The sequence below is a fragment of the Poecilia formosa genome, unplaced genomic scaffold (assembly GCF_000485575.1).
Source record: "Poecilia formosa unplaced genomic scaffold, Poecilia_formosa-5.1.2 Scaffold145, whole genome shotgun sequence".
Lineage (NCBI taxonomy): Eukaryota > Metazoa > Chordata > Actinopteri > Cyprinodontiformes > Poeciliidae > Poecilia > Poecilia formosa.
Genome location: NW_006800084.1, coordinates 1,009,858 through 1,034,714, shown reverse-complemented (window position 1 = coordinate 1,034,714; position 24,857 = coordinate 1,009,858). Strand labels below are relative to the sequence as shown.

Below are 24,857 nucleotides of genomic sequence, written 5' to 3'. Positions count from 1 at the left end.
ACATTTTTTATTTGGATTTTGTGTAATATAAGAACTTACAGTAATGTTTACAAGTGTTGTATAAGGAAAATTTCTCAAAAACGTTTGTGCTCAAAACAATGCATACTCCAGCGCCTAAAAAGGTCTAGTATTTACTGAAGAGAGCCAAGAATAAAATCATGAGGAGTCATGTTTAAAGCCTTTCCATCAGCTATGGGGCCACAAATAAATAAAGACCAATATATGAAAAAAAAAAATCTAAAATAAAGTATCATTTTTATACCATATCACACATATGCACTATTCTGTGTAGATCTACAACATAGAGGGATCATCCCACTAAAATACATTACTGCAACATGTTAAAACGTGGTGAAAGTTCAAAAGGTATGCAAACTTTTGCAAGAGGGTTGTAAACTTTTGAAAGAGGGTTGTAATTAAAATATATTTTCTTAATGCAAAGCATATATATACACATGTCTGTGGATTTATTTATGCTTATTAGTCAGAATTACTTCTATAAAAAATATTTTATTACTTAGTATTGTGAACAAGAGTTCAGTAACAAATTTGACTCTAGTGGAAACAGAAATTATAGAAAAAGGCCGTATATTTTCCAGCTGAGCATAATTTATTTTAAAAATTACTATAAGTTTTAAAGTGAATTTATTTCCACGCGGAATTTTACAATGGCGCCAAAACTTTAAAGCTGGAGGGAAGTCACTTGATTGGTTTTTTGTGTCCACCCCCAAACAGTTCATCCATTGACAATAAGGAGTGAAGCAACTAACCAATCGCTTTTGATCATCCCCCAACACTCATCTCCATTGGTTTAATGTAAGAAGTGATAGGCCAATTGTTATTGATTTTCTATCGGGGTTGACCTTTCAGATCCAATCAACTAAGACTATCTGCCCATAGCAACCAATCACAGTAAGGGGCGGGATCAAAGTGAGGTTTATATCCAGGTCATCGCTACCTTTTTTTTCTTATCGTTTGAATTACCTCTACAGTTCTGCAACTTGAAGAAACAGCAAGAAGATGTCTGGAAGAGGAAAAACCGGAGCCAAGGCCCGCGCTAAGGCTAAGACCCGCAGCTCTCGTGCCGGTCTCCAGTTCCCCGTGGGCCGTGTCCACCGTCTCCTCCGCAAGGGAAACTACGCTGAGAGAGTGGGTGCCGGAGCCCCGGTCTACCTTGCCGCCGTTCTCGAGTACCTAACTGCCGAGATCTTGGAGCTGGCTGGCAACGCGGCTAGAGACAACAAGAAGACCCGCATCATCCCCCGGCACCTCCAGCTGGCCGTCCGCAACGACGAGGAACTTAACAAGCTGCTCGGCGGCGTGACCATCGCTCAGGGCGGAGTCCTGCCTAATATCCAGGCCGTGTTGCTGCCAAAGAAGACCGGTCAGTCCGCTCCGAGCTCCGGGAAAGCGGGAAAGAAGGCCTCCTCTCAGTCTCAAGAATACTAGCCAGCTGGCTAATGACTGCTAAACCAAAGGCCCTTTTAAGGGCCACCCATCCACTCATAAGAGCAACTTTTCTGTTAAACTACTGTCTTGCCTCGCACGACTTGCCTTGTCTATTTAATAAAGACATTTTTTTTTCTAATTTGGTCTATATAGTACTTTTCTAATTTGGTGCCCTCAAAGTAGCTGATGCTACTTGCTAGTCCTAGCGATAAAAATGCTGGGGGAAGCTAATTATCCTAGTTAGCACTCTGGTCATTTCTAAACAGTTGGGAGTTGAATTGTCAGGCCATTAAATTGTGTGATTTGGCCATGCTAACGGTACAGCTTTGGAAGGTAATTATTGAAATCTTACTGTGATACTTCCTGGTCTGTTCTAGCGAAAATTTATTTTAATGGGATGAAATTTACTTCAGTCTTGTTACTAGGGAGTTGTTTTTACTTTAATGTTGCTACTAGCAGAAATTCTATGGCACACAGTGGGTTTTTTTTGTAATCTTGAGTATGACTAAGCTAAAATAAAGGAGCCTCTTTATTTTCTTTAAATTTTAAGAGTTTGGTTTATAACTATAATGTGGAACCTAGTTTTGCAATTGGATAAGCTGTAGCATAATGAGACAAGCTAACATTGTTGGTATGACTGCATAAATAACAGAGACCATATTTTTAAAAAAATCAACTTAAATACCCTTTTTGTCCTTAATTGATAAATGATGTTGCAATAATTGTAATTTTGAGGCTTAAGTCTGTAGTTCTTGGTGTCTGAATATTTCTTTTAATTTGATGTCTTCTGATTATGCAAGCTTACTTAAGGTCTAAGGAAACCTAAGTCAAAACCTGATTAATTGGGTTCAATACATGTTTAAATTTTACATTCCAAGAGAATTGAATGTCTCTTTCTGACTGTGGTTGAAGTCAACAAAACATGTTTTAACGGATCTGTGTGCGTCTCCCAGGTGTTTCCTTGTTGCACGCAAGAACACAAACATCTGCAGCCTGTTTACCACCACAAACAAAAACCGGTTACGTGCCAGTTCAGTTCTTTTAGATCATGCCATCAATTCACAGAAGACAAATGGGTCCAGTATTTGATTCTAATATAAGCAATTTAAATTAGAAAAAAACTGAGGTTGGTATAGAACCCAAGATTTGTACTTCAGCAAGAGTGGCACTTCTTCAACATATATTTTTAAATGTTTAATGAAGTAAAAGTATTTTGCAAAAAAGTCTAATCAATTACTGAGTACTTCATCACAACATGATCAAATATTTAAAAATGATATCCTCAGAGTAACAAAAATATAAAGTTATATGTATAGTTCTTGGTTTTGGAACCACTGGCTTAAGCTAACATGCCAAAAATACTGTCTTTACTTTGAAAAAAATAAAAATAATGAAATCATCAAAGAGATCATGAGGATAAGACCCCCACAAGTCTAGTTCATCCTTGGGTACAATTTCCAGATGTTTTAAGGTGTCACATTCAAATAATTGTATACTAAAAAAAGGTGTTTTACTTTTACTGATGGGGAGAAAATGTGTATTATGATCGTGAAATGCAGTTCACATGGTCTGCCACTAGGGGCTGACTGTTTCCTATGAGATGAGCAGTTGAAGAACGGTTGACTGTCTTTATTGAAAATTAAACAATAAAAATAGAAACCACCCATTGGATCAAACTATTTTTTTTAAGCTGACACTACTATTTTGCAAGTAACCTTAAAAAATGAGATCATGTCACAAATGTTTACAACTCAGAGATTCACCCACCACTTTCTCTCCTTTGTCTGGTTTTGTCACTGGCTGGCAAAAATAAGCAGCAGCATGACGCAACAAGTCTGAACTGAACCCAGACAGGCTGAACCAATTACCCCGACCCTTGACAACGTGTCCAACACCAACATCCAGGCTAAAAAAAAACAAAAAAAAAACGCCTGCCTGTGAACCAAGGCTTCACTCACTGCAGTGCCTCTTAAATTTAACCGTCTTGTTTTTTCTTCCCAGCAGTTTGTGGCTGAAGAAAATGTTGGTAATTTCATGGTATTTCTGTCACATCACAAGGGATATGTTAGGCACCTATTTCATATCTGAGGATGAAAAACTAAAACTGTAGAAGGAAAGATCAAATTTGATGTTTTTGTCTGCTCTCTAAATGGAAGAAAAGTTCACCCCTTGAAATCAAGATGGTTTCACAAAATATATGTTCAATTCAACCTTTTAAGTACTATAAGTAGCTACAGTATACATAAGTCAAATAGAGAAAGTGACTAACCCGGGAGAGAAAGAAGGATGGAAGGAGGGATGGACCTCGGATGTGTGGAGGCGCACCAAAATATTCACTTTGAAAGTAAGTAGCAGCAGTGAAGAGAGAACAGCATGTTTCCATCCCTCAGACGACTGGGAGACTTTTCACATGACGTTTTGGAAAGATGCCCCACTTCACTTCTTTAATCTTTGGGTCCAATCTCTCTTCAGGAAAGGAAACTTTCTTTCCCAACTCGGGTAATTAAAGTTTAAAAAAAAAGAAATGTGCTTTTGTGCTGTGCGAGTGCGTACGATGCAAAGTGCTAAAGTCATAATTACTGTTTATCCTCACTACTTGTATATTATGTGGAGTTTGGATTCGTCTTTATGGCTTCCAGTGTTTCAGTTTTCCGTCATCGTCTTTCCTAGCAAACATTTTGTCCAGTAATTTTTCAGGAGAGGGGTCACAGGTGGGAGTCATGTGGCTTAGAGCAGATTAGAAGTCAAACCCAGCTGGCTTTGTGAATGGGAACTTTTCGTTGCGTGAGAGATCTGGCTGCCTTTGGGGCTTAGGAAACTAGTAATGCGCTTTGGTGGAATTACAGTGCGGTGAAGTATTTCTCTGAAGGCGATGCGAGGTGCACATGTGGCTGAGGCGGTCAGTTTAACACATAAATACGCTTTGATCTGAGCCATTTGATTGCATTGGCTGCATTTTTAGAGTTGTTGTCCTGCTGGAAAGTGAAACTGCAACACATGCTGAAGGTTATCACCCAGAATTGTTTTGTACTTAGCTCCACAGCATAAACCCTTTCTGGTTATGATGAGGCAACACGTGATAAAAGTTTGGAGCGGTATGAATCCTTCTATGATTTACTTTAGATGTGACTGAGATGTACAGATGTATATTTGGGTTGTCTGTTTCAATATCTGATTTGTTTCTGCACAGCATAAAAATTGTTTTATACTTTCTGATGTGTAAAATTGGTCACATTGAAACAAAGTAATGCTCTTGAACGCCTCACAGACATCTGTGACCCATCTGTAAATTCTGTCCTTCATCCAGATGGTCTGTCTTGTCCTTAGTTCATCCTCCTAGCATTCACAAAAAGCTTGAACTGGTGACTTTTGAGTTTAGGGCTAAGGATCTAGCAAAAGCTGTGTTTGCATCTGTTAAGGCTGGTGCACAGGGCACGATTTGAGCCAAGTGTGGGGGGAAGTGCTTCAATTAAGGGCAAGGCGGTTTTTATAGAAGAACAGATAATCTGTAATTTCAGTGTAAATCATTTTCTTTGACTAAAATCATTATCTTCACCTGCTGATCTTCCACATCTCTTCCCGAACTGACCCCTTTTAGAGGCAATTTCCAACCTGAAATTGTCATAGCTTTGCTTTTAAGCAATGTTTGTACAAGTTACACAAAACGACTGATCCAAACCATCTACCAACTGTGACTTGTAACCCAGACAGGAGGCAAGTCAAAGCCTTCAAGAGTCTGTAATGATCTCACCACTACCGACAGTTTCAACCAAAGTCAGGAAAGAGAAAATAATATAAAAAAAATTATGTGCAGGCTTCATTACTTCTTTGGGAACTTTTCCATATTTCATTGTTGTTGCCCTTGCAACTCCACCCTTCTGAGAAACATATACTTAAATAGAACATTTCCCTTCTGTCTAAGTAACATGTATGTAAAAGACATTAATCACCAACAAAGCCTGACCTTTTGTCACTTTTGTTGGCTTTTGCTTTGTTGAAACTTGAAAGACGCTTGTGTTAAAAAGTGAGACTTTGAGCTATTTTCCAAAGCTACAAGGACAGGCGTAATCTGTACCAAATGAGTCAAATGAGATACTCGTTATCAGACCTTAGCATAGCTGAATCACAAAATCACAAAAGCATGAAATCTCAAACAAAACCCCAAACACCAACGTTTGATCAGCTCAATGGCCACCCAGGACAAAAACATTGATGGTAAACAATCCTCCCTGTAAAAACAGGGAAGTCAGGAGAAATGAGAGCAATAATTTGGAGGCCTAACAAAATGGCAGCATTTTTGTGGATTACAAAGCTCTCCATGGTGAGCCAAGACTCCCTGTAATTTAACAGTCTTGATTGATCATTTGTGACCAAAGTTCAAAGTCCTCATATTCTGACTGCATCCAGGTAGGCATAATACCTGCTACTTAGCATTTTCAGAGAAGAAACAGGAACAAAACATCTGCTGATGTTCATGATAAAAAAAAAAAACGAACGGTAAACTTTTTATATGCTCTGATGTGCACAGATAACAGCACTCCCATTTCTCTTAATATCACCAGATTACTTTGTAACGGAGAGCCATGGGATTATAGAAAACAAGCAACAGTAAACGGAAGCAGCTAAAAGTCTGAGTTTAGTATTCCTAATCTATTTTTATTTGTGACGGTTTAACAGCAAGAGAGAAATGTAGTTATCAAAACATTATTTAGAGGACTGTATCTGCCAACCCAGTAAAACTTAGTAAATCTATCTACTGTCATTTTTCTGACAACCACTTGTTGTTTTGACCCTAAAAGGTTGCTTTAATAAAATAAATATGTAGTGGATAGTTCAAACACTGAAATAAATCACTACTACTGCTAACATGTAGGAGGAACACTCAAAGAGAGTTGCTATTGATGAAATTTAATAAAGTAATCATGGAGATCAGTAGATGATTTGGTCCGATTGAAGCCACTTAACAACTAAGGTAAAACAAGGCATTTGTTTACTTGAGAAACTTTATACTCACAAACAACTTCTGCCATCGCCTGGATCATCTGATTGCTGTATCTGCTAGCGTTGTCACGGTCATAACATGAACTGTGCTGTATTCAGGTTATTGCTTCCTTTGAAGGAATAAGAGTGGTTCCCCAGGAACCAATAAGAGTGAACAATAAAATGTTTTTTATCGGGTGAGCAGAGATCACCCGATAAAAATCAATAAAATGTTTTTTTATCGGGTGAGCAGAAATCTGCCTACTTCTTCTCACTTTCACGCATCTGTAGATGTGTGTGTGGAAAAACTGATTATGCTGAGAACTAAAGACAGTAGCAGTAGTTGTGATATATGAGCAAACATACCAGTCATCCAGGAAGTGATTTTCCGACATACTGTGGTTGTTGCGATCACAAAGGACTGTGGCCGTAGCGTAAAGGAACTGTCATTCTGTTTGATCTATTTCTGTATTCTGGATTTGTTCAAGGGGAATTTCTGAACTCTAATTTTTTGACAACGGTTGAAAAAAAACAACAACTCAAGATTTATTGCCATCTGGTGTTTTGTCCATCATCTTTTTCCTCCTTAACTCTCCAGGGTTTATCTGGCCTCGCTTTTATACTTTAAATGTTACAGCCAAATATTTCTGTTTTCTTAATAGTCTGAGAACTGATCTTGCACTCTGTATCTCACTTGTTGTGTGCTCTGTCCAGAACAGTCGTAAGGCTGACATTTTTATAAATTAGACTTGTGGTTGAGAAAGTCTCTGTGGAGTAAGAAATGCTTTTTGTGTTGTTGTTTTTTTCGAGCAATTTAGCATGCGAGTAGTTTGACAACATCATCCTACAGAACAACTGACTCACATTTTCAGTCGTCTCTGCAGACTTTATGAGTCTACAGTCCAACTTGTTACTTAGCTGCTGGTGTTTGTTTGTTTTCATTTTCCTCAGTGAGTCATCATCTGCTTCATTTCCTCCATCTCCTTCCTCTCCCTGGCCCCCGACCATGGGAAAAGCCTCCTGATATCAATAGAGGACTCTTTCTCCCACTCCCATCCACTTTCTCTGACTTTGTCAGTGGGCCAAACGACGCTCCACAGAGACATCTGAAGAGACGTGTTTGCTCACTTCCTGTGGGACATAGTATTTCTCTACTCCATCATCACAGATGTTTTAAGAAGAAAGGTTTTGTTTTGTCCCATTGTAGCTCACTTAGCTGGTTCATCACGCACTGTTGCTCAACAACTTCCTAGCACTAAAGTACTCTTGTTACATCAGATGTAGGGGTCTCACAGGAGGAACTCAGACAAGGCTCTGGTCTTGCTGTTAACACCTGCCCAACCTTAACTGGACAATTAGGCCTTGTAGCAGTGAAGTGCATTTTAAAGACCCTGTGAGACAAGACGTTATGTAATTTATTTAACGGGTTCTTCTGCTGGATACAGAGAGGGAATCAATAAACAGGAAATCTGAGAATGTTTTCAAAGGGCATGGCGATAAACGGTGGCCCCTCAGCTGCGTGTAACTCTGATAGGATGTAATTCTGCACCGGGATGGGGAGGAGAACGAGCTGGGAGGAGGGAATGAGTGGAGAAACTCACAGAGTGAATGAAAGAAAAAAAACTGCAAGGGGTAAGACATACAGAATAATGAGGGGAGTGCTTTGGGAATTAATTTTCTTCAAACTAACCTGTGGATCCTACTGCTGCCTGGACTCTGCTGCAATAGAGAAATGGTAAGGACTGCATGTCTGTTTGAAATAACTACTTTTCAGCTTTCTTTGTAACAGTTACATGCTGAATATTAAAAGAATCCTCTCTTTCATTTTACTGATTTTAAAATGCAGTAGCTTCCTCTGTTTTGTCGGCGTTAACTCCTAGCAGAGGACTTTAAAAAGTAGCAGTCCAGACTGTGTAGCTGGCAGTATCTATTTTCAGAAGCCTGTGGCAGCTCTGAAGGGCATTACTGCCCCCATAATTACAGGTTACAGCGCAAGGCCCGGCATTTTCAAGCATTAAAACAGCTCCCAGGCCTGGGTGTGTACGCTGTATCTCTGAGGTTTGTGGCAGCAACTGTGTGTGTGTGTGTGTGTGTGTGTGTGTTGGCAGACAGGGGACACATTACCCTGCCCACTCTCCGGTCCTGTGTCTGCGTCTCAAACAGGGCCGGCGTTGACAGGCATTGGGCTGACAGCAGAGGCGTCAGGGCTCCAGTGTCAGGACTGTACTGAGGGAACGGTTTGTTCTCCGGGTCCCCGGGGTCCTCTGGGACTCGCACACTGAACACGATTGTAAGATGCATGCGGTTTCAGCCTGCAGCTTTGTCTGGGGGTGACATCAGACGCCAGCTGAACGGCGTGTTGTCTCATGCGGACTAAAGTTGGAGTACGGAAGTTGTGGAGGGTTTCTGGCTATTTTTGTAGTTATTCTAATTGATAAGTGATGACAACTCACTTGTTTTTGGTGCGCCGGTTCTGTGACAATCACAGAAAGTCGCAGAGTAGTCTAATGATTTATTTGACATGTCTTGCAAACAAACAGAACGTTTATTGTTTTAGAATGTGGATCTCTCTATAACGGACTGTAGAAAACAATGGCAGAACTTTTTTCTAAATATTTAAAGGTGTTCATAACTCTTAGACATTTTCCCATTTTGTCACATTACAATCACAAACTTCAATGCATTTTTTGTGATTTCCTTAAATTATAGACCATTAAATTGATTCATATGTATCAAGAGGAATTAGGTAAGCTTTCAGGATTTTCTTGTATTTACTATTACACTCTTCCTGTCAATTATTGCCATTTTTCTGTCCCTTTCAAAGGACAACATAATGCTGCCACCACCGTGTTTTACTGTGGGGATAATATGTGTTGGTCAAGCCATAGTATCTCCTACAGACATGTAATTTTTTTTTATGTAAACGAAAAAGTAAAATTTTAGTAGCATCTGAGCAGAGCACCTTTTTCAGTGCCTCCTCTATCTGTAAACATTTGTCCTGTCAGCAGATTCTGCCAACTGAGTTGTGAATAAAAACATTGAATAACGTCTGACCCGGGGTCTAAAACCTGCAGCTCCGGAGCTCCAGTACCTCCTAAAATCTTTGAATAAAACTTAAAAGGAACCACTTAATGTTTTTAACTACAGAAATAAAACATGCAGAGGTTTTTTTTTTTTTTCAAAATTTTCCTGCAATATTTGCAAAGAAGGACACTAAAATTACCAGCAATATGTTTTTATTTATTTATTTTTTATATTCATTGTCTTTTTTGTTTCTTTATTTTAGAGCCTAAAAATAGAAATAAACACTGGTTCTGCAATGGCAAGATGTTGGTGTAGCCATGTGGGGGTAGTAGATATTTGTCTGAAAAGCTTTCTTTTTTCAGCTTTAAGCAGGTTTTATTTGGCTGTTCTGAGAGCAAAATGGCTCTTATGGTTGTAAAGTTTCTAACATTTTCTCTCTACAATTATGCTGCGCTTTTTTTTTCTTTTTTGCTCAACAAAATAATCCAATTTAAATACACTAAAACTTGTGGATGTAAGGTCACAAATGATGAAAAAAAAATTTTTGATTTAAATATTTTTGCAAAGTTCCTGTAGAAATTTTCTCTGACATGTAAAGAGTCAAACATTACACAGTCAGCTTTCCTTCTTTATAGACTAAACAAACACAAGGCTGTAGGCGGTTGTGTCTGGTCCGTGCTTCTTGGGATGCAGAGATGTTAGTGATAGTGGAAGACCGGGATGAAAGCGTTTATAAAAAAAACATGTTGTGTCATCTGGGTTGCGTATGTGCGCAACCCAGGCATGGCTGTTCCTGGCGGGGGTGTGTTTTCTTTCTGTCTGAAGAGCAGACAGCTGAATCTAATCTTCTGCATCTGGCTGCGTGTTGCGAGATCTGAGTCACTAACTGAGCGACTAAACAAGCAGAGAAGAAGCACTGATATGAACACTTGAAGTGTGTTCGAACCTGCAGAGCTCCTTCCCTCCACCACGAATGAGACATACATCGCTTCATCGATTAAAGTCTTTGGACTTCGGCCTACATGGATGAGGGAATGAATGTCGTTTTGTCCGTAGTTCTGGAGAAACAATTCTTCAGTGTAGTGGTTTGGTCACATGGGTGTATAACTGGGGCAGAAGGGTTTCTAAGGAAAGCACTGTTCCCATTGTAGTTCAGCAGTATTCCCAGCGCTCCCATTCATGGCCTGAAACATTGTGTGTGTGGGTGTGTATGTGTGCTTTAGGATCTACACGTGTCAGACTCTTCTGACAGTACGGCCGACATGGACCGCATGAGGAGGAATAAAGTGGAGCATGAGCGTCAGACCCATCAGGTCTTACAGGTGAGTTATTTCTTCCGGTTTGATCGAACAACATGTGACGTGTTCAGGGGCTTTTGCTGCTCTGATCCTTCTAATCTTAGTCATGTATGTGTATTTAGTCCTACGTTGCTTTGACTTTTACTTTAACAGCTACAATATCTGCTGTAGTGAGACCGTGGTGGTGTGTCGGTACCCAAAGCGTGCCGAGAAAAACACCACCACAACACGACACAAACCAGAACCAGATTGAGGCATTAATCTGAGTCAGAGAGATTCTGGCTTGAGTCGAATTCTGATGGTACAATCTGAATGTTGCAGCTGAAATGCAGACATATTGAACCAATTTTTCAGCTTCTAGTTCTCAGCTGACAGCACCAGGTGAGTGAGGACCACTGCTGCTCCAGGTGTTGTGCATTCAGTCATGGCGGTCGGCACACCTGGGGTTTAACATCTGGTTAATCTAGCTAGTGTTGACCTCCTGTCCTCTCAATTCAGTGTGATCATTTACCTTTGACCGCTGATGTCAACATGGTGTTTTTTTTTTCATAAAAAGCAATTAAACAAGTGTACCTAACAATTTGACAGGTGATAGAGACACCTGTCAAATTGTGTATTTTATATATATACAGCTCTGGAAAGAATTAAGGCCCACTGCACTGGACTCCACTGAAAACTCCCTGGTTATTCCACCAAATATTTATTTCTGAACTCTTCCGGAGTTAAAACATTAGTTTTGTTGTTTCTAAATGAATGTGAACTTGTTTTCTTTGCATTATTCGAGGTCTGAAAGCACTGCATATTTTCAGTTATTTTGACCATTTCTCATTTTTTGCAAATAAGCACTAAATTTTTGCTTTGAATTTTATAGACATGTTGTCAGTCGTTCATAGAATGAGAAAACAATGTTCATTTTACTCAAACACATACCTATAAAGAGTAAAATCAGAGAAACTGATTATTTATAATGATCTCTTATTTTTTTCCAGAGCTGTATATCTATATGTTTGCATGTATATGTGTATTTAAACTAGCTATAAATATATAGATATATTATATATGAACCAGACTTTAGAAAGGGCCCCAAAGATTTGAAAAAAGTCTTTGGGACCCCACAGAGAGTTCTTTAAATTTAACCCTCTGCGGATGAAATGTACCCACAGTACTGTTATTTTGCTTTTCTTATTATATTTCAACAGTCCTGCATTATCAGATTAGAAGTGTGTATATACTGTGTATGAGGCTATTTTAGACATGTTTACAGTGTTAAAAAATGTCTAAAAATCATAAGCAAGCTCAAAATACTGCATCTTGATTATGTTGCTACCATCATGAGAACTTTCATAATAATTATGCTGCGTTTCTGTCTGATTGCCCTCATGTTTTCTTTTTTAATAACCCAGTCTTGAAAAGATTAAAACTGCCACAGTGCACAGAATGGTGAGCGATGGTTACTTCAGCTGCTGCTGCTCACACATGTGCAGCAGGCATCTGTGGTTTCAGTAGCAAAGCATCGGTGATGATAGCTGTGTTTCCTACCATCCGCAACAACTTTAAGAGAGTCTCTGCTCTTAAATGGCCACTTTCAGAAAATAACTGCAGTTAAAATGTGGAACATTAACTCAATCTGTGGTAAAAGAGTTTAACAAGCTTGTGACCGAATATAATCCTATACTGCGTGTACTCAGTGTTAAAATAAATACAAAAAAGTCCTGAATATTTCCAGGTTTAATTCTTAATATTTTTACATCTGGTACTTCAGGATTATTATGCTTTGTTATCTTACTCAGGCAGCCCAACTTGATTCACTACAACATATCTTTTATGAGGTATGATGAGGAAATCACTCACTTAAAACAAACAAAAACAACTAAAGTTTAAAGAACTTTAATTAAAGAAATAACACTTCACCTCATTGCCAGGGTAAGAACAACTTTGTATCCAAAATCCCCCTGTTATATTTACTGGTATCCTGACAGAGTACAGAGTAGATATTAAAAAAATTTTTGTTTTCTTGTGTTTTTTCTGACAGAATACTCCTTTAGATTTGATTGAAACGGGCAAGTCCTTGAAAGTTCAGGCAGAGCGCCCCCATCTGGTCAGCTTGGGAAGTGGACGCCTGAGTACAGCCATCACTCTTCTGCCACTGCTAGAAGGTAAAAATGCTCATGTTCTGAGTCATAGTTTTTAAAAAAAAAAAAGTAATACACGTTTATAAATATAGTGTAAAGTAAAAATTACAATAAAGTTAAAAGTGCATTTACAGCTAAGCCAGCAAATATGGAATATTTTGGACTTTTTGAATACATGAATGAGTTTTTATGTTTTCTTTTATTTGTTGCTCTTCTACAGTGGATTTAAAATGTATTTTAGAATATGGTACATAATTAGGAAGAGGTAATTAATGTATAATTTTGTTTCTTTAGTTTTTTCAGTTTAATAAAAATCTGAAAATGTGGGGTAATTATGAAGTCTAATTCTGTTCAAACTTTGAATGAGGGTGTCTTTGAACATTGGTCATGCAACACTTGACTTGTTCCAAATTTTTAGTTGGACTTATGTCTGAACTTTAACTAAGCCATTTAAACACATTAATGTGCTTTGATCCAAACCATTCAACTTCAGCTGTATGTTTATGGTTATTGCACTGTGGGAAAATAAAGACCCTAGAATATCCTTCATCCATGAGTACTGGTTGACTGATTTCCCACCATAAACTTTTTGTCAGACTAAATGTGACTTTTCAGAGTTTTCCACCTGTTGATAACATATTTACAAATAGCGTTTGTGACTCCGCCCATGTGGACTTGACCTCTGACACTCTGTTGGCCTTGGCTTTCCTGACTTTGACCTACGAAACCTTACAATATTTCTCAGAAGTATCCGGTGTTATAGCTCTCCAGGAAGTCACTCAATGTTTTCTTTTTCTGGTCACAGGGAGAACCACGCTGGGCAGCGATAGGACAGATATCCCCCTGCAGGGCCCAGGCATTGCAGCTCAGCACTGCTACATTGAAAACCAAGCAGGGAACATCACGCTGTACCCATGTGGAAACCAGTGCTCTGTGGATGGGCTTCCCGTCACCAAACCCTATCGCCTCACACAAGGTAGGAGATAAAAAGTAGATATTAGACCTAAAGTAAAAACAACATGCAGCAAAAGCAAACCCATGTCCTTTCAGTAACATGCAAGCTTACAACGCTGGTCAGGAGTTTCATTATAGGCATGACATTATGTTCAATTTGTCTTCTAATGATGCCTTTTGATTAATAGCTCAGCAACAAAAAAAGTTTGACTAATTTTAAAAATAAGACTCGAGGGTAAGTCTGAACTAAATTTTCTATAAACCAAACTGGTTGAAAATACATAACCTCAAATCTGCAACCCCAACATGTTTAGCTAAGTGTTAGCTAACACTTCTGTGTTAGCTATTAGCTAACACTTCTGTGTTAGCTAACACTTAGCTAAATATTATTTAGCTAACACTAAGTAATATTTAGTGTTAGCTAATATTTAATGTTGGCTATAGTGTTTGTAGGTCACATATAAACCAAACTGCATATTTGGTTGTCTGAAATGTCAAATAAATTCAATTTAAACATTTTAGGGTCAGATGAAAAAAATTGAAATGTTTGGGCACAGTGATTTAGAATGTTTGGAGTAGTGAAAGAAACTATTTCAAACCATAAAACACACCAACACACTACTGCAACAGACGGAATGTTCTGTTCTTTGTGTGGAAAATATTTCAGTGTTTTTCGGTGTCGAGTCTCGAAACGTAAAGTGGCGTTGTAGTCCGTTGCTATGGCAACGAGTCTGCGTGTAGCTTGGCTGACGCAGAGAGCGAGAAAGTGAGAAATATAATAATAATAATAAAAAAGGAATTTTTTTTCCTTAAATTTATCAACTCAGAAGCTAGTTCTTGACACATTTAGTTGTTTAAACACATGAATCCATTTAAGAAGCAGGTTATATTAGATAACATTAAAATTAGCCAAATGTACATGAACAATGCCTAAAAGTTGTACCTGTGGAATGAAACCAGTTTAAATTAACTACACTATTTGTGATGGGAGATGTGACAAGTTAGCCAGAAGCTTGTCGGAGGCTACCAGAGGTGCAGAATGTTACTTGACATTAATCCAAATATAGGTTGAGCCTGTATGAATATTTTGTAGCCCGTGTGGTTAATATCGACCATATATTAAAATATACGCCCCTAGTTATTGGTTTTCTTGTATAATCATAAGACAGGGTGCATCCAGCGATGCATTTGAAGTGTGAATGTAAACGTCTGACTGGCACTGTACCATAAAAGAACCACCAGCAGTCCCTCCCCCTCCGCCCTCTCTCCATTAAGCCCGGTCCAGAACAGAACAGAATGTCATTCGAAGCCGGCATGTGTGTGTGGAGGCAGCAGCTGCTCAACAAGAATATTTCAAACTTGTTACTCTAATTTAAAGGACAATCGTCACATTTCAAACAAGAAATTGTGACTGGGAGGCATTTCAACCTGGAAACAATGCGGCAGCTTTTGGGACTCTAAAAGACAAATGTTAAACTTCCTCTGGAGCAAATACAACTGGAAATGAAGCTTCTGCATGTGACTTTCACGATACAAAGAGGGTAAAAATGCAATGAAGTCGTAAGGAGGTAATTTGACCAACTGTTTTTGTTGAATTTACCAGTTTATTTAGATAAATACATCATTAGTTACTGAAAGCTAAGCTAACTGTTCTGAATATTTTTATGTGACTGTCTGGCTTATACTCAGCAAACTAAAGCAAATCATCTCAACTTTAAGATAATATCTGCATACAAATCAGCAAAAATATATTGTAGAATACAAGTTAAAATATAAAAAAAAAGTGTAACATATTAGACATTCAATTTAGATTGGGTAAACCGATAACATTTTACAAAAATAAACCATTTAGAATTAAAAATATTCAAATAAGCAAATGATTTTGTAAATTTCTGTTGCTGTGAAAGCCATGACCAGATATCTACTTATAAACTCATGAAATTCAGATATTACATCTCTGTATGTACGCCTGTGTTTCCTGGCAGGGTGCATGCTGTGTTTTGGTCAGTCTGCCTTCTTCCGCTTCAACCACCCCGAAGAGGCTCAGAGGATGAAGAGTATGCTGCCTGCAGGGAGCCTCAGAGTGAACACAGTCAAACCGCTCCCCTCTGGTAAAAACACAAACAAGCAAACAAACAAAACGCATAAATTCCCCATAAAATTCAGATCCAGCACCGTTCTAAGCTGTTCCTGCAGTTCAGAAATAACCGTCGTTTAACAATTGTTTATACAAACGTTTTTCCCTCGCAGCTATTCTGGGTAGAATAAATCTTTTTTCCTCTGTCCAGAATGGAAAAGAAAAGATTTTCCTTAGTAGTAGAAGTAGTATTTTTATTCTGACTGTGACTTTAAATATTATTAAATTCGATCGGGTAAAGAAAAATCTAATTATCTTTGGCCTACATTGTGATCTATTTAGTCAGCATGGTGACCTCATTGCAATCTTTGTGTCCTGCCTTTTGTACGCTTTCTCTGTGAATGCAAGATCCTTCTGGCCCACTGCCCGCCTGTGATATTTAGAACCCATTCTCCTGTGACCTTATTAGTTTGGCTGTCGGCGCCTGAACAGTAATGGCCGCCACACCCTGTCCATAGTGCATAGTTCAGTCTTTCCTGGTGAAGCCCTGAATTTGTCAGCTTTGAATGAGCTGAAAGGCTCAATTTTTATATTTAGCTGCTTTATTTCCCTGCAGGGTTACAACACCTCTAAGGAGCATCCAAAGCAACTGGGTTTGGCCCAGGTTGTACAGGAGATTCTGCTACTGCAGAGGACTCTTAAAGACTCATTTTAAGTATTTTGTAACCAGGAACAAAGCCTAGTATTTAATATAATCCATATATTTGGTGCGGTCATTCCAGAAGCTGGTGGTTAATTCAATTCAATCCTCTAAGATGTTAATTTGAGCAGATGTGAAGCATGTGGAGTAGTCCTCGTTTTATGTCCATCTAGTTTATGCAGTGCACTTCTATCTCTGAAAGAAAAACCGCTTCAAAGCATCATGCTGCCACCACCGTGCTTGGCAGTTGTCTCAGTCTTCTTAAGCCTGAAAGCCTCTTCTTATTTCCTTCTAAGAAACTTGTGGCCAAACCTTTTTTTTTTTTTGTCAAAAAAAACGTTTCTGCCAAGCTGCAATTTTCGGTCAAGTTCAAATGTGTTGAATTTTAAGAAAAAAAAAAAAGTCTTTCTTGGTTGGTACTCTGTAACTAGCTTTACTTACCTCTTGTGGATGATGACACTGGTGTGCCAACCTTTTCCATCTTATGATAGGATTGAACATCAGTGGTTCCTGGATTGCTGAAACTCCACAGTATTTGTGGAGTTTGATGTAAAGCCAGATCCATGCCAGCATCCTACCTCTATAAATTAACTCTATAAATTTTATTTTATCACCAGTAGTGGTTAAAAGTACAGACAGAGTTATACCAAAATATACTTCTCAAGGCAACAATATGTTTGTGTCTCTTAACCTCTCACCAACACTGTGGGTGTGAATAAGTGTAGAACAGAAAAATGGCCTCCTCCCTTTGTCTTATAGCTGACCTGGGGTGTGTTGTGGGTAAATAGGACAGAGGACAGTTGCCCCACATTTTGTGTTTATTTATGTGTGTTTTTGCAACTGTCCTCTAGCTCTTTATAACAGGAATGCTCACGGACAAATGTTTCTGTCTCCCCTGGTGCAGACCCCCGCAGCATCTCAAATGGAAACCACAAGTCTTTTTCAGACAACAGCGACGCTAAACTCAATGGCATGGCAGAAACTCTTCAGGACTCCCTGAAACTGAAACCATCCTCATCCTCTGGGTTTGCTAAACAACAAACTATTTTGGACATGCCAAATGGAAAAGCTGCCACTCCTCCTGGCGGCTCCAATCCAGAAAACAGCAGCAGCATCTCTTTCATTCAAAATGTCACCAATAAACCCCTGGCGGTACCGGTTCCTTATCCACGGACCTCGCGCTCGGTGGCTTGGAATGGAGCTGGTGGGACTCAGAGAACTCAGGAGAGTCCAAAGCCACTTAGAAATGCTGGCAAAGAGACAACGTCAAGCCCCAAGCTCCACGTTAAGGGGTTAGAAAACTCAAGCATTAGTCAAAAACCCTCCTCTATAAAAATTTCCCGCACTGCTCCATCCAGTCCTCAACTGAGAAGTTCCTCCCTTCAGACGAGATCCCCAAGCCCGATGCGAGAGCTGGGTCAGCCTCTCTCTGATGTTGACGTCCCTCACAGGATGACTGGCTCCTCCAACCTCAGGGAACTTCCCCGGGTCAGTCCCTTTGTGTCCTACAGGGGGACAGCAGGACCACAAGGAGTTCCTCAGAGTCCGCAGGACCAGCGCAAACTCCTAGCAACACCAAAAGCAGAAGCCATGAGGGCTCTGTATGCACAGAGCCCATCGTCTCTCTTTGGGATGGAGAAGCAGTCGGAGGGCAGACCCTTGCGGCCTGGACCAGCAGTTGGCATTACCTCGGGCCTGGGTTCAGTGTCTGGGTTGTCTCCTCTGGCAAGTCCAAGCAACGAGCGAAAGGCTTCCTCCAGCAAAGAGGGGAATCCTACAAAACCATATACCAGGGAGCGCAAAAACAGCATCTCTGAGATCAGCGATAATGAGGACGAGCTGCTGGAGTACCATCGGTGGCAGAGAGAAGAGAGGCTGAAGGAGCAGGAAATGGAGAAAATGGTGAGTACCCAATGTGATAAGATGTGACTGAATTTAAACTCTGGTCTACTCTTGGACTGCATCTAAAAATGTTGCTTTTCAAATTTGAAATCTGTGGAGCTGTGTGCGATTTAGCTTCAAAACATTAGTGTATGAGAAATAAAACCCAAAACAAAATGCTAAAGAGATGAAAGTTCCCAATGAAAGAGCTGCCAAACACTGTATAAGCAGCTGCCTTGTCTTTCTGGTTGGAGTTTATTCTTTCATTTCTCTCCATGAGTTGCTACTAGAGTCAAATTTCTGACAGGGAGAGGTTTGGAGAGATATAAAATATTGCTTTTGATAAAAACCTGTTGAGTATTTCATTTAGCTCATTGGTTGGTTCATGGCACTACAGGACAAATTTACAAATGAACAAGACTGTAAATGAGACAAACAGTTCAGAGAAGAGATTTAGTGACTCCTGGGATGGCAATCTGCTTTCATATCTTCTCCAAATTCTCTGGTGCTCAGCCAGTAATTAATCTCTCCTCCAAACATTGCTGGCATCGGCGGCCCATGTGGCTTTGGTGACAGCGGACCCGGGGGGCATTCTTACAGACGTCTCAGGGTCCGGTGCAGCGGGTGCGGCTGGTTGTTGCCCAACACTATATTTACCGGAAAGATGAGCGGCATCTGCTTTCAAAGCTGCCTCCCCTTCGCGCGGGACTCTTTCTTCTTTATTCCCACACTAGATCATAGACTCTGTGTGTGTTATTTATCGTCAGTCAAGCACTCACAGTCTTTTCTCATCACCCTTCAGCCGGCAGTTCGGCTCCCACCCGGTCCTGCCCACTGGCAGCTGACATGATCGCAGAGGTGGGTGGTCGCTGCCGGGACGTATGTGTCCAGAGACTGTTTCAGGGACCAAATGATCTCTGGCAACCAAAAAAAGAGGCAACACTGTGGATTAAATGATTTGTGGACAAACCTTGATCCTTCCAGAGCCTGAAATAGACAAAACTTGACATCTCTTTAGCTTCTGGTATATATTTTTTAAACCAACGAATAAAATTCTTTCACAGTTTTATGAACTTTTCAGACAGAATAAGTCACCACTTCCATGCTGTCGTATTATGTTTCAGATGTGAAAATGAATTGGAGCCTTCAGTAGTGACTTGGTGTGGCTTTTGATGTAATTTGGGACTCTGTAAATAAAACTGAACTGTGTCTAGTAAAGATATGCAATTGTAACTGCCTAAACAACAGGCTAAGCTGACTATTTCCAGCATAAAAGCCAGGATCCATCCTGTAATGGATCACTTTCTGCACGTCAACATGGTGTCCCGGCTGCACAGCTGCAGACATAAAGGCTTTGAATTAAGTAATTAAGGAAGCACATGACATCATTAATGACTTATAATCTGGAAATCACTACAGAGTTGTCAGGTCTTCTCACTCAGGAACACTTTCTACCCGACTGCAATCAGCACAATAAACAAACTAAAACTTGTTGCCTTGTGTTTTTCATATTTTTTGCACTTACTAAATTATACGAGCCTGAATCCAAAGAGTTAGCAAGAAGATAAAGCAAGACCAAAAATTATGAACTATAAGCTGTAATGTAAACTATGTGAGAGCTGGGCATGTTTTGGCTTCTTTTTGTTGCTAATGTAATGGTTTTCAAGTGGAAGTGAGAATGCTTCAGTTATTATAAAAAAACGACGCCCGTTGTTAATTCTCTGTGTTCAAACAAAATAAGAAAATACTTGGAATTTGAAGAGAGTGTGCTTTATTTTACTGTTCCTGTTCATTTAATAACCAAGCATCTGTCAAAGGACAAACAATACATTTTAGTATTTTTAACGGTTTTTAAGATTTTAAACACCCAAAGCGCACAGGCTCTTGACCTCCAGAAAGAAACAAAGAAAGGATTTCCTCTCAGCAAGATGAATTCCCAATATCTGACCTTCTGACTGCTTTACTGTTTTTCATCCAACTTTACTCTTGTGGTTGACTCTGCACTCTAAAAATCAATACCAAGCAATTATCTCATCGTAAGAGAGAAGCAGAATAACCACAAGAGAAGAAGCGGCTTTTTCATTTCAGCTTTATTTTCTCGGAAGCTCTTTTTGAATTAAAACTCCAAACACAAGCTGTGATGATCCAATGTATTAAAGTTTCTGTGTGTTGCCTTGTTCTCTCCTAGAACTTTTAAAACATTTTAAAATCACTCTTATCATGTCTGCTTGTTTTAAAGCTAAAGGACTAACCAGTGTCTGTGTGTGTTTTGTTACTGTCGGACTAATTTATAGGGCAAATTAACGTGAGCTATAAAAACAGGCAGACTTGTATTCTTATACCAGGCCTCTAATTAATGTCAGGTTGAAGTGATGACTGCATCTCTCACCAGTAAATTAAAGCAGGAGTCCCATTGTGTAGCACAATGAGAGACGAGCAGTAGAGAACAATATATGTGGTGAATAGCAAAAGAAAAATAAGAATATTAATTTAAAGACTGTTGTTTTTTTTCTTTGTTACAATTTCCTGCAAAACTCCACCAGTAAGGTTTTACTGGGAGGCCCCTCCTGAGAGTGGACCTACTATCAGGTTACACACGTCCCCCCCGTGCCTGTGGTTAAGTGACAGCTGCCTAAATGGGACAATGTCACCCAAGGACAAACGCGTTTAATCCGCTGTGTGATCTGGAATATCGCTCAGTGTTTGCTCACGACTCCCATTTCTCCTACAGGAGCGGCAGAGACTGGAGACCATCCTGAATCTGTGTGCAGAGTTTAATCAGGAAGATGGCGCCGCAGAGCTGGTGAGGAGCGGGCTGCGTGGGGGTGCTAGAGGAGCGGACCCAGACTCTGGACGGGGGACGCCTCTAATGGGAGCACACCGAGCCCAGAGAGCGGGGGAGAACGATGAGGAAATCCAGAGGGAGGAGTCCAGCAGCACAGAGAGCACACATCAAGAGGTGAAACACGTCCGCACGCTGTGTTCAGGATATCGTGAATATCTGGATATTTGATTTTTTTTTTTTCTTTTTTTTATCACTCAGTGTGAGGAGCTGTTTGCTGGACAGGAGCAGGTCTACCTGGAGGAGGAGAGGAAGAGGGTCTTGGTTCGGGTTGATGACTTGAAGTACAGAGTTGGTGAACTGGAACAGCAGCTACAAGAGACCAAACAGGAGGTCAGCACACGCACACTTACTGACCTTCATATAAATGCACAACTTAGGTCAGAAGTGCTCCTTGTTGACATGACGGCCACATTTATGTGGAGCTTTTAATTATCAGTCTCAACAGTTTTTTCCCCTATGTGGAGTTAAAAATTGGGAGCTCAAGATTAAATGCTCAGTGGATTCTCTGTAATCCAAGCAAGTGACATTTGTTCTCTACCATTTCTGTTAGGAAGAGTTGTTTCACCAAATATTAGTGGAGGTGTGTGCGTAATTTTGAGGATAAGAGCACAACTGTGCACCTAATTAAATTTTTATTTAGTTATCTTGTATGTTTAGTCTTCAATGAGACTCTGCTGCTGCGTTCGCCTGTAGGTGGAGATGGAGCAGGCCCTGCTGCAGGCCGAGCGGCGGGCAGAGCAGGAGCAGGTGGAGGCTGAAAATGAAATCATTGCTCAGCTGCAGCTCAAACTCAGCCAGCTGGACAAGGCCACTCAGAAAGAGAAGGACAAGGTGAGAGTGTGACCCATTAAGCCTGTCAGATCACCAACAAACGCTGGTCAAATGCATGCAAATGTTATTTCTTTCGCTGGGTCGAATACGTGAAACATTTCTTTATGGACAAATTTTGAGCTCTCAGCAGACATAATCAGCTCAGCAGTGCCTTGCAAAAGCATTGGTGATCTTTAAACACTAACATATTTTGTCACAACAACAAACTTTAGTGTATTTTATTGGGAATGTGAGTGGTATTTTAATTAATAAATAGGGGCAACTGGTGTAATCTAATCTCAGTATGAATCCAGATATGTTGTGAAGGTGTCAGAGGTTTTTTGGAGAACATTATGGAAGAAGCATGATGGGAAAAAAAACCCACTGCAAAATCTAAGATTGTGTGGGAAAACTGTACACATCATACAGCAAAACATTAACCTTAAACACAAACACACATTCTCAGAGAGACAATTAGATACCACCATTTTTGTGTGTTGCAAAGGAAATCAAAATCCAGTGACAATCTGTCTCAAAAATGTATGATCACAGATCCTCTCCATCAAATGCACAGCAGATTTCTCAGATATGTTATGTCTCAATAAAACATTTCAAAGTTTGTGGTTGTGCCATGACACAAATGTTGGAAGTTCACAAGGTAAAACTAATTTTGCAAGGCACTGTTATTATCCGCCGACTGCTCAGTAAACCGCGCAGCACAGCAAACAAACGGCAGAAATTCTGCCGCTCATCTCGAAGTGCTGCACTGGTTTACAGAAGCTGCTTTACCCGTCTCCCAGTTTAACAGAGCTACACGTTTACAACCTCTAACTCCTGCCTCCTTAAAAAAAAAAAAAAACCCAAACAAACTGCCTTACACTAATCTGCTTTAGATGCATGGATTTTTAGTTGCCCCTGATTTTTTTTTTTTCTCCCTGGTATGTGGGCACGGTTGTGTGTGAACGTGCGTGTGGGTGTATGGGTGTGTCTGTCTTTGTGTGTTTTTAGGGCAGAGCTAATGTGTCGGCTGAGCGGAAGGCCCTGGAAAAGCAGAGGAATGAGTACAATGAGCTGAAGAGGCAGTTTGATATGTGCCCCTTGTCTCTAAGGGAACAGTTACAGGAGCCGCTCAGCAGGGTCAGTGTTCTCGTGGCTGGGAACAGTGAGTTATGCTCTCCTGAGCGCTACAGTACCGTTTTACCTGCACAGAAATAATCACAGATCTAACACTGTATCGCCCTCGGAGCACTCAGAGCTACTTGGGGAAAAATGGGCAATTTAATTTTAGATGTTCTGCCACATGAACATGTGGGGTTTGTCAAAGGAGGTCAGTTTTTTTTAAATTATTTTTTTATTTAAAACAGCCACCAATGTGTTTACAGCTGAAGTTTGGTGTCCCAGCTACTGCAGTTCCCCTTTTTTTTATGGTTGTTCAGTGGCATCTGTAGTATTTTTAACAAGCACTAATGTTATTAACAGCTTTGCTCTAAAAGAAAAAAGTGTGCATGCATTTACTGACAATAACTTGAATCAACAACCTTTTTAAAACAACTCGTCAGATTTATTGGTTTCAAGTCTGCAAACATATGGAATCACTTCTTTTAGAAGATATTCATTAAGCTCTCTTTTATTTATTACTGGGGTATTAAATAAAAAAAAAGCTATTTTCTTTAACAGCTGAACAGTCTGACATTTTATTGGTTTAATTATCTTTTTCTTTTTTTTCCAAGTAAAATTAAATGGTAAGAATTTGTGGGATTGTGTTCGGCACTTTCTCGTCACGGCAACAACGTTATTGTCTCGTTTCTTTATATAGAATTTGATTCAGTCTTGTAAAAAAATAATAATTTGACCGTCAATGTAGTATTTAATTCTTTACCTAGAACTGTTTAAATATTGATGTCTAATCCCATTTTTTCTATTTAAATCTGGAAATGAAAGTTCCTACTACAAAAATTACATTTTTTGCCCGACAAAAATCAGTTTCCTCTTTAAGAAAAGTAGCATCTTATCCCCCAATACTTATTCTTAATAACTTGAGACAATGTACGTAGCAACCTCATAGTCTGAGGAGGTTTGCACAGAGTTAAATAAATACTGAAATGTAATTTTTATGATGTGAACGTCCTATAGCAGAGCTGATTCCATCGTTTAACAGGGTTTTCATGAATTACCGCACGCACAGACGAGGCCAGTTACTGTTTTTAATCTTTTACTTCATTTTACTTTCTTTTTCTCTTCGTGCCTGCTTGGTTTTAAACAGCATGCTTCATCTGGACTGTTATGTGGACAGAAAGCCGAGGCTCTGGAGTGTGGGACCAAGCAGTTTGAGGAGCTGGAGTTTTGCCAGTTGGAGGAGGAGAGCCGCCTAGAGGAGAGGAAGGAGGCCCGCTGCTCGCAGCTGATCCAGGAGCGAGCCGAGTATCACAGCAGTGTCGCCAGCAGGAAGGTGGGGCACATGCGGCGTGTAGCAGGGAAAAAAACATAAGTTTACACACACTCATCAAAATGAGGGTCATTATTTTTTATCTCTTAGTGATGCAGTTGAACGGTTATTATTTTCAGCAACATAAAACTTTGGTTAATTTTTGTTGCAGGAACTGGATGCATAAGTTTGAATGTGAGCTGGAACAAAGACTGAGCTATTTAGGCAAAGCTAAGAAGTGTGTTTGAAGGAGTAAAGGTGAGGCTTTCAAACCTAAGGAAG

The 24,857-nt window shown here is 39.8% G+C and overlaps 2 protein-coding genes across 8 annotated transcripts in view; both read left to right on the top strand.

Annotated features, from left to right (window-relative positions):
* The first annotated feature begins 936 nt into the window (after positions 1-936).
* On the top strand, positions 937-1,588 carry h2ax (H2A.X variant histone). Its single transcript, XM_007563201.2, has one exon. The coding sequence runs from the start codon at positions 1,021-1,023 to the stop codon at positions 1,447-1,449; it is 429 nt and encodes a 142-aa protein (XP_007563263.1). The 5' UTR covers positions 937-1,020; the 3' UTR covers positions 1,450-1,588.
* A 2,215-nt stretch (positions 1,589-3,803) lies between these two features.
* The window catches only part of phldb1a (pleckstrin homology-like domain, family B, member 1a), a 34,838-nt gene continuing 13,784 nt past the window's right edge, over positions 3,804-24,857 (top strand). Inside the window, exons 1-11 of one of the 7 annotated variants that reach the window (XM_007563197.2) lie at positions 3,804-3,948; positions 10,677-10,775; positions 12,784-12,907; positions 13,689-13,859; positions 15,823-15,948; positions 17,519-18,516; positions 21,227-21,454; positions 21,539-21,670; positions 22,034-22,171; positions 23,159-23,287; positions 24,444-24,599. In XM_007563197.2, the coding sequence (XP_007563259.1) occupies positions 10,716-10,775; positions 12,784-12,907; positions 13,689-13,859; positions 15,823-15,948; positions 17,519-18,516; positions 21,227-21,454; positions 21,539-21,670; positions 22,034-22,171; positions 23,159-23,287; positions 24,444-24,599 (2,262 nt within the window). In that variant the 5' untranslated portion in view covers positions 3,804-3,948; positions 10,677-10,715. Of the gene's footprint in view, positions 3,949-8,026; positions 8,165-10,676; positions 10,776-12,783; positions 12,908-13,688; positions 13,860-15,822; positions 15,949-17,518; positions 18,517-21,226; positions 21,455-21,538; positions 21,671-22,033; positions 22,172-23,158; positions 23,288-24,413; positions 24,600-24,857 lie in introns of those variants that run through there. The other 6 variants (XM_016677014.1, XM_016677015.1, XM_007563196.2 and 3 more) reach the window with 6 other exon arrangements.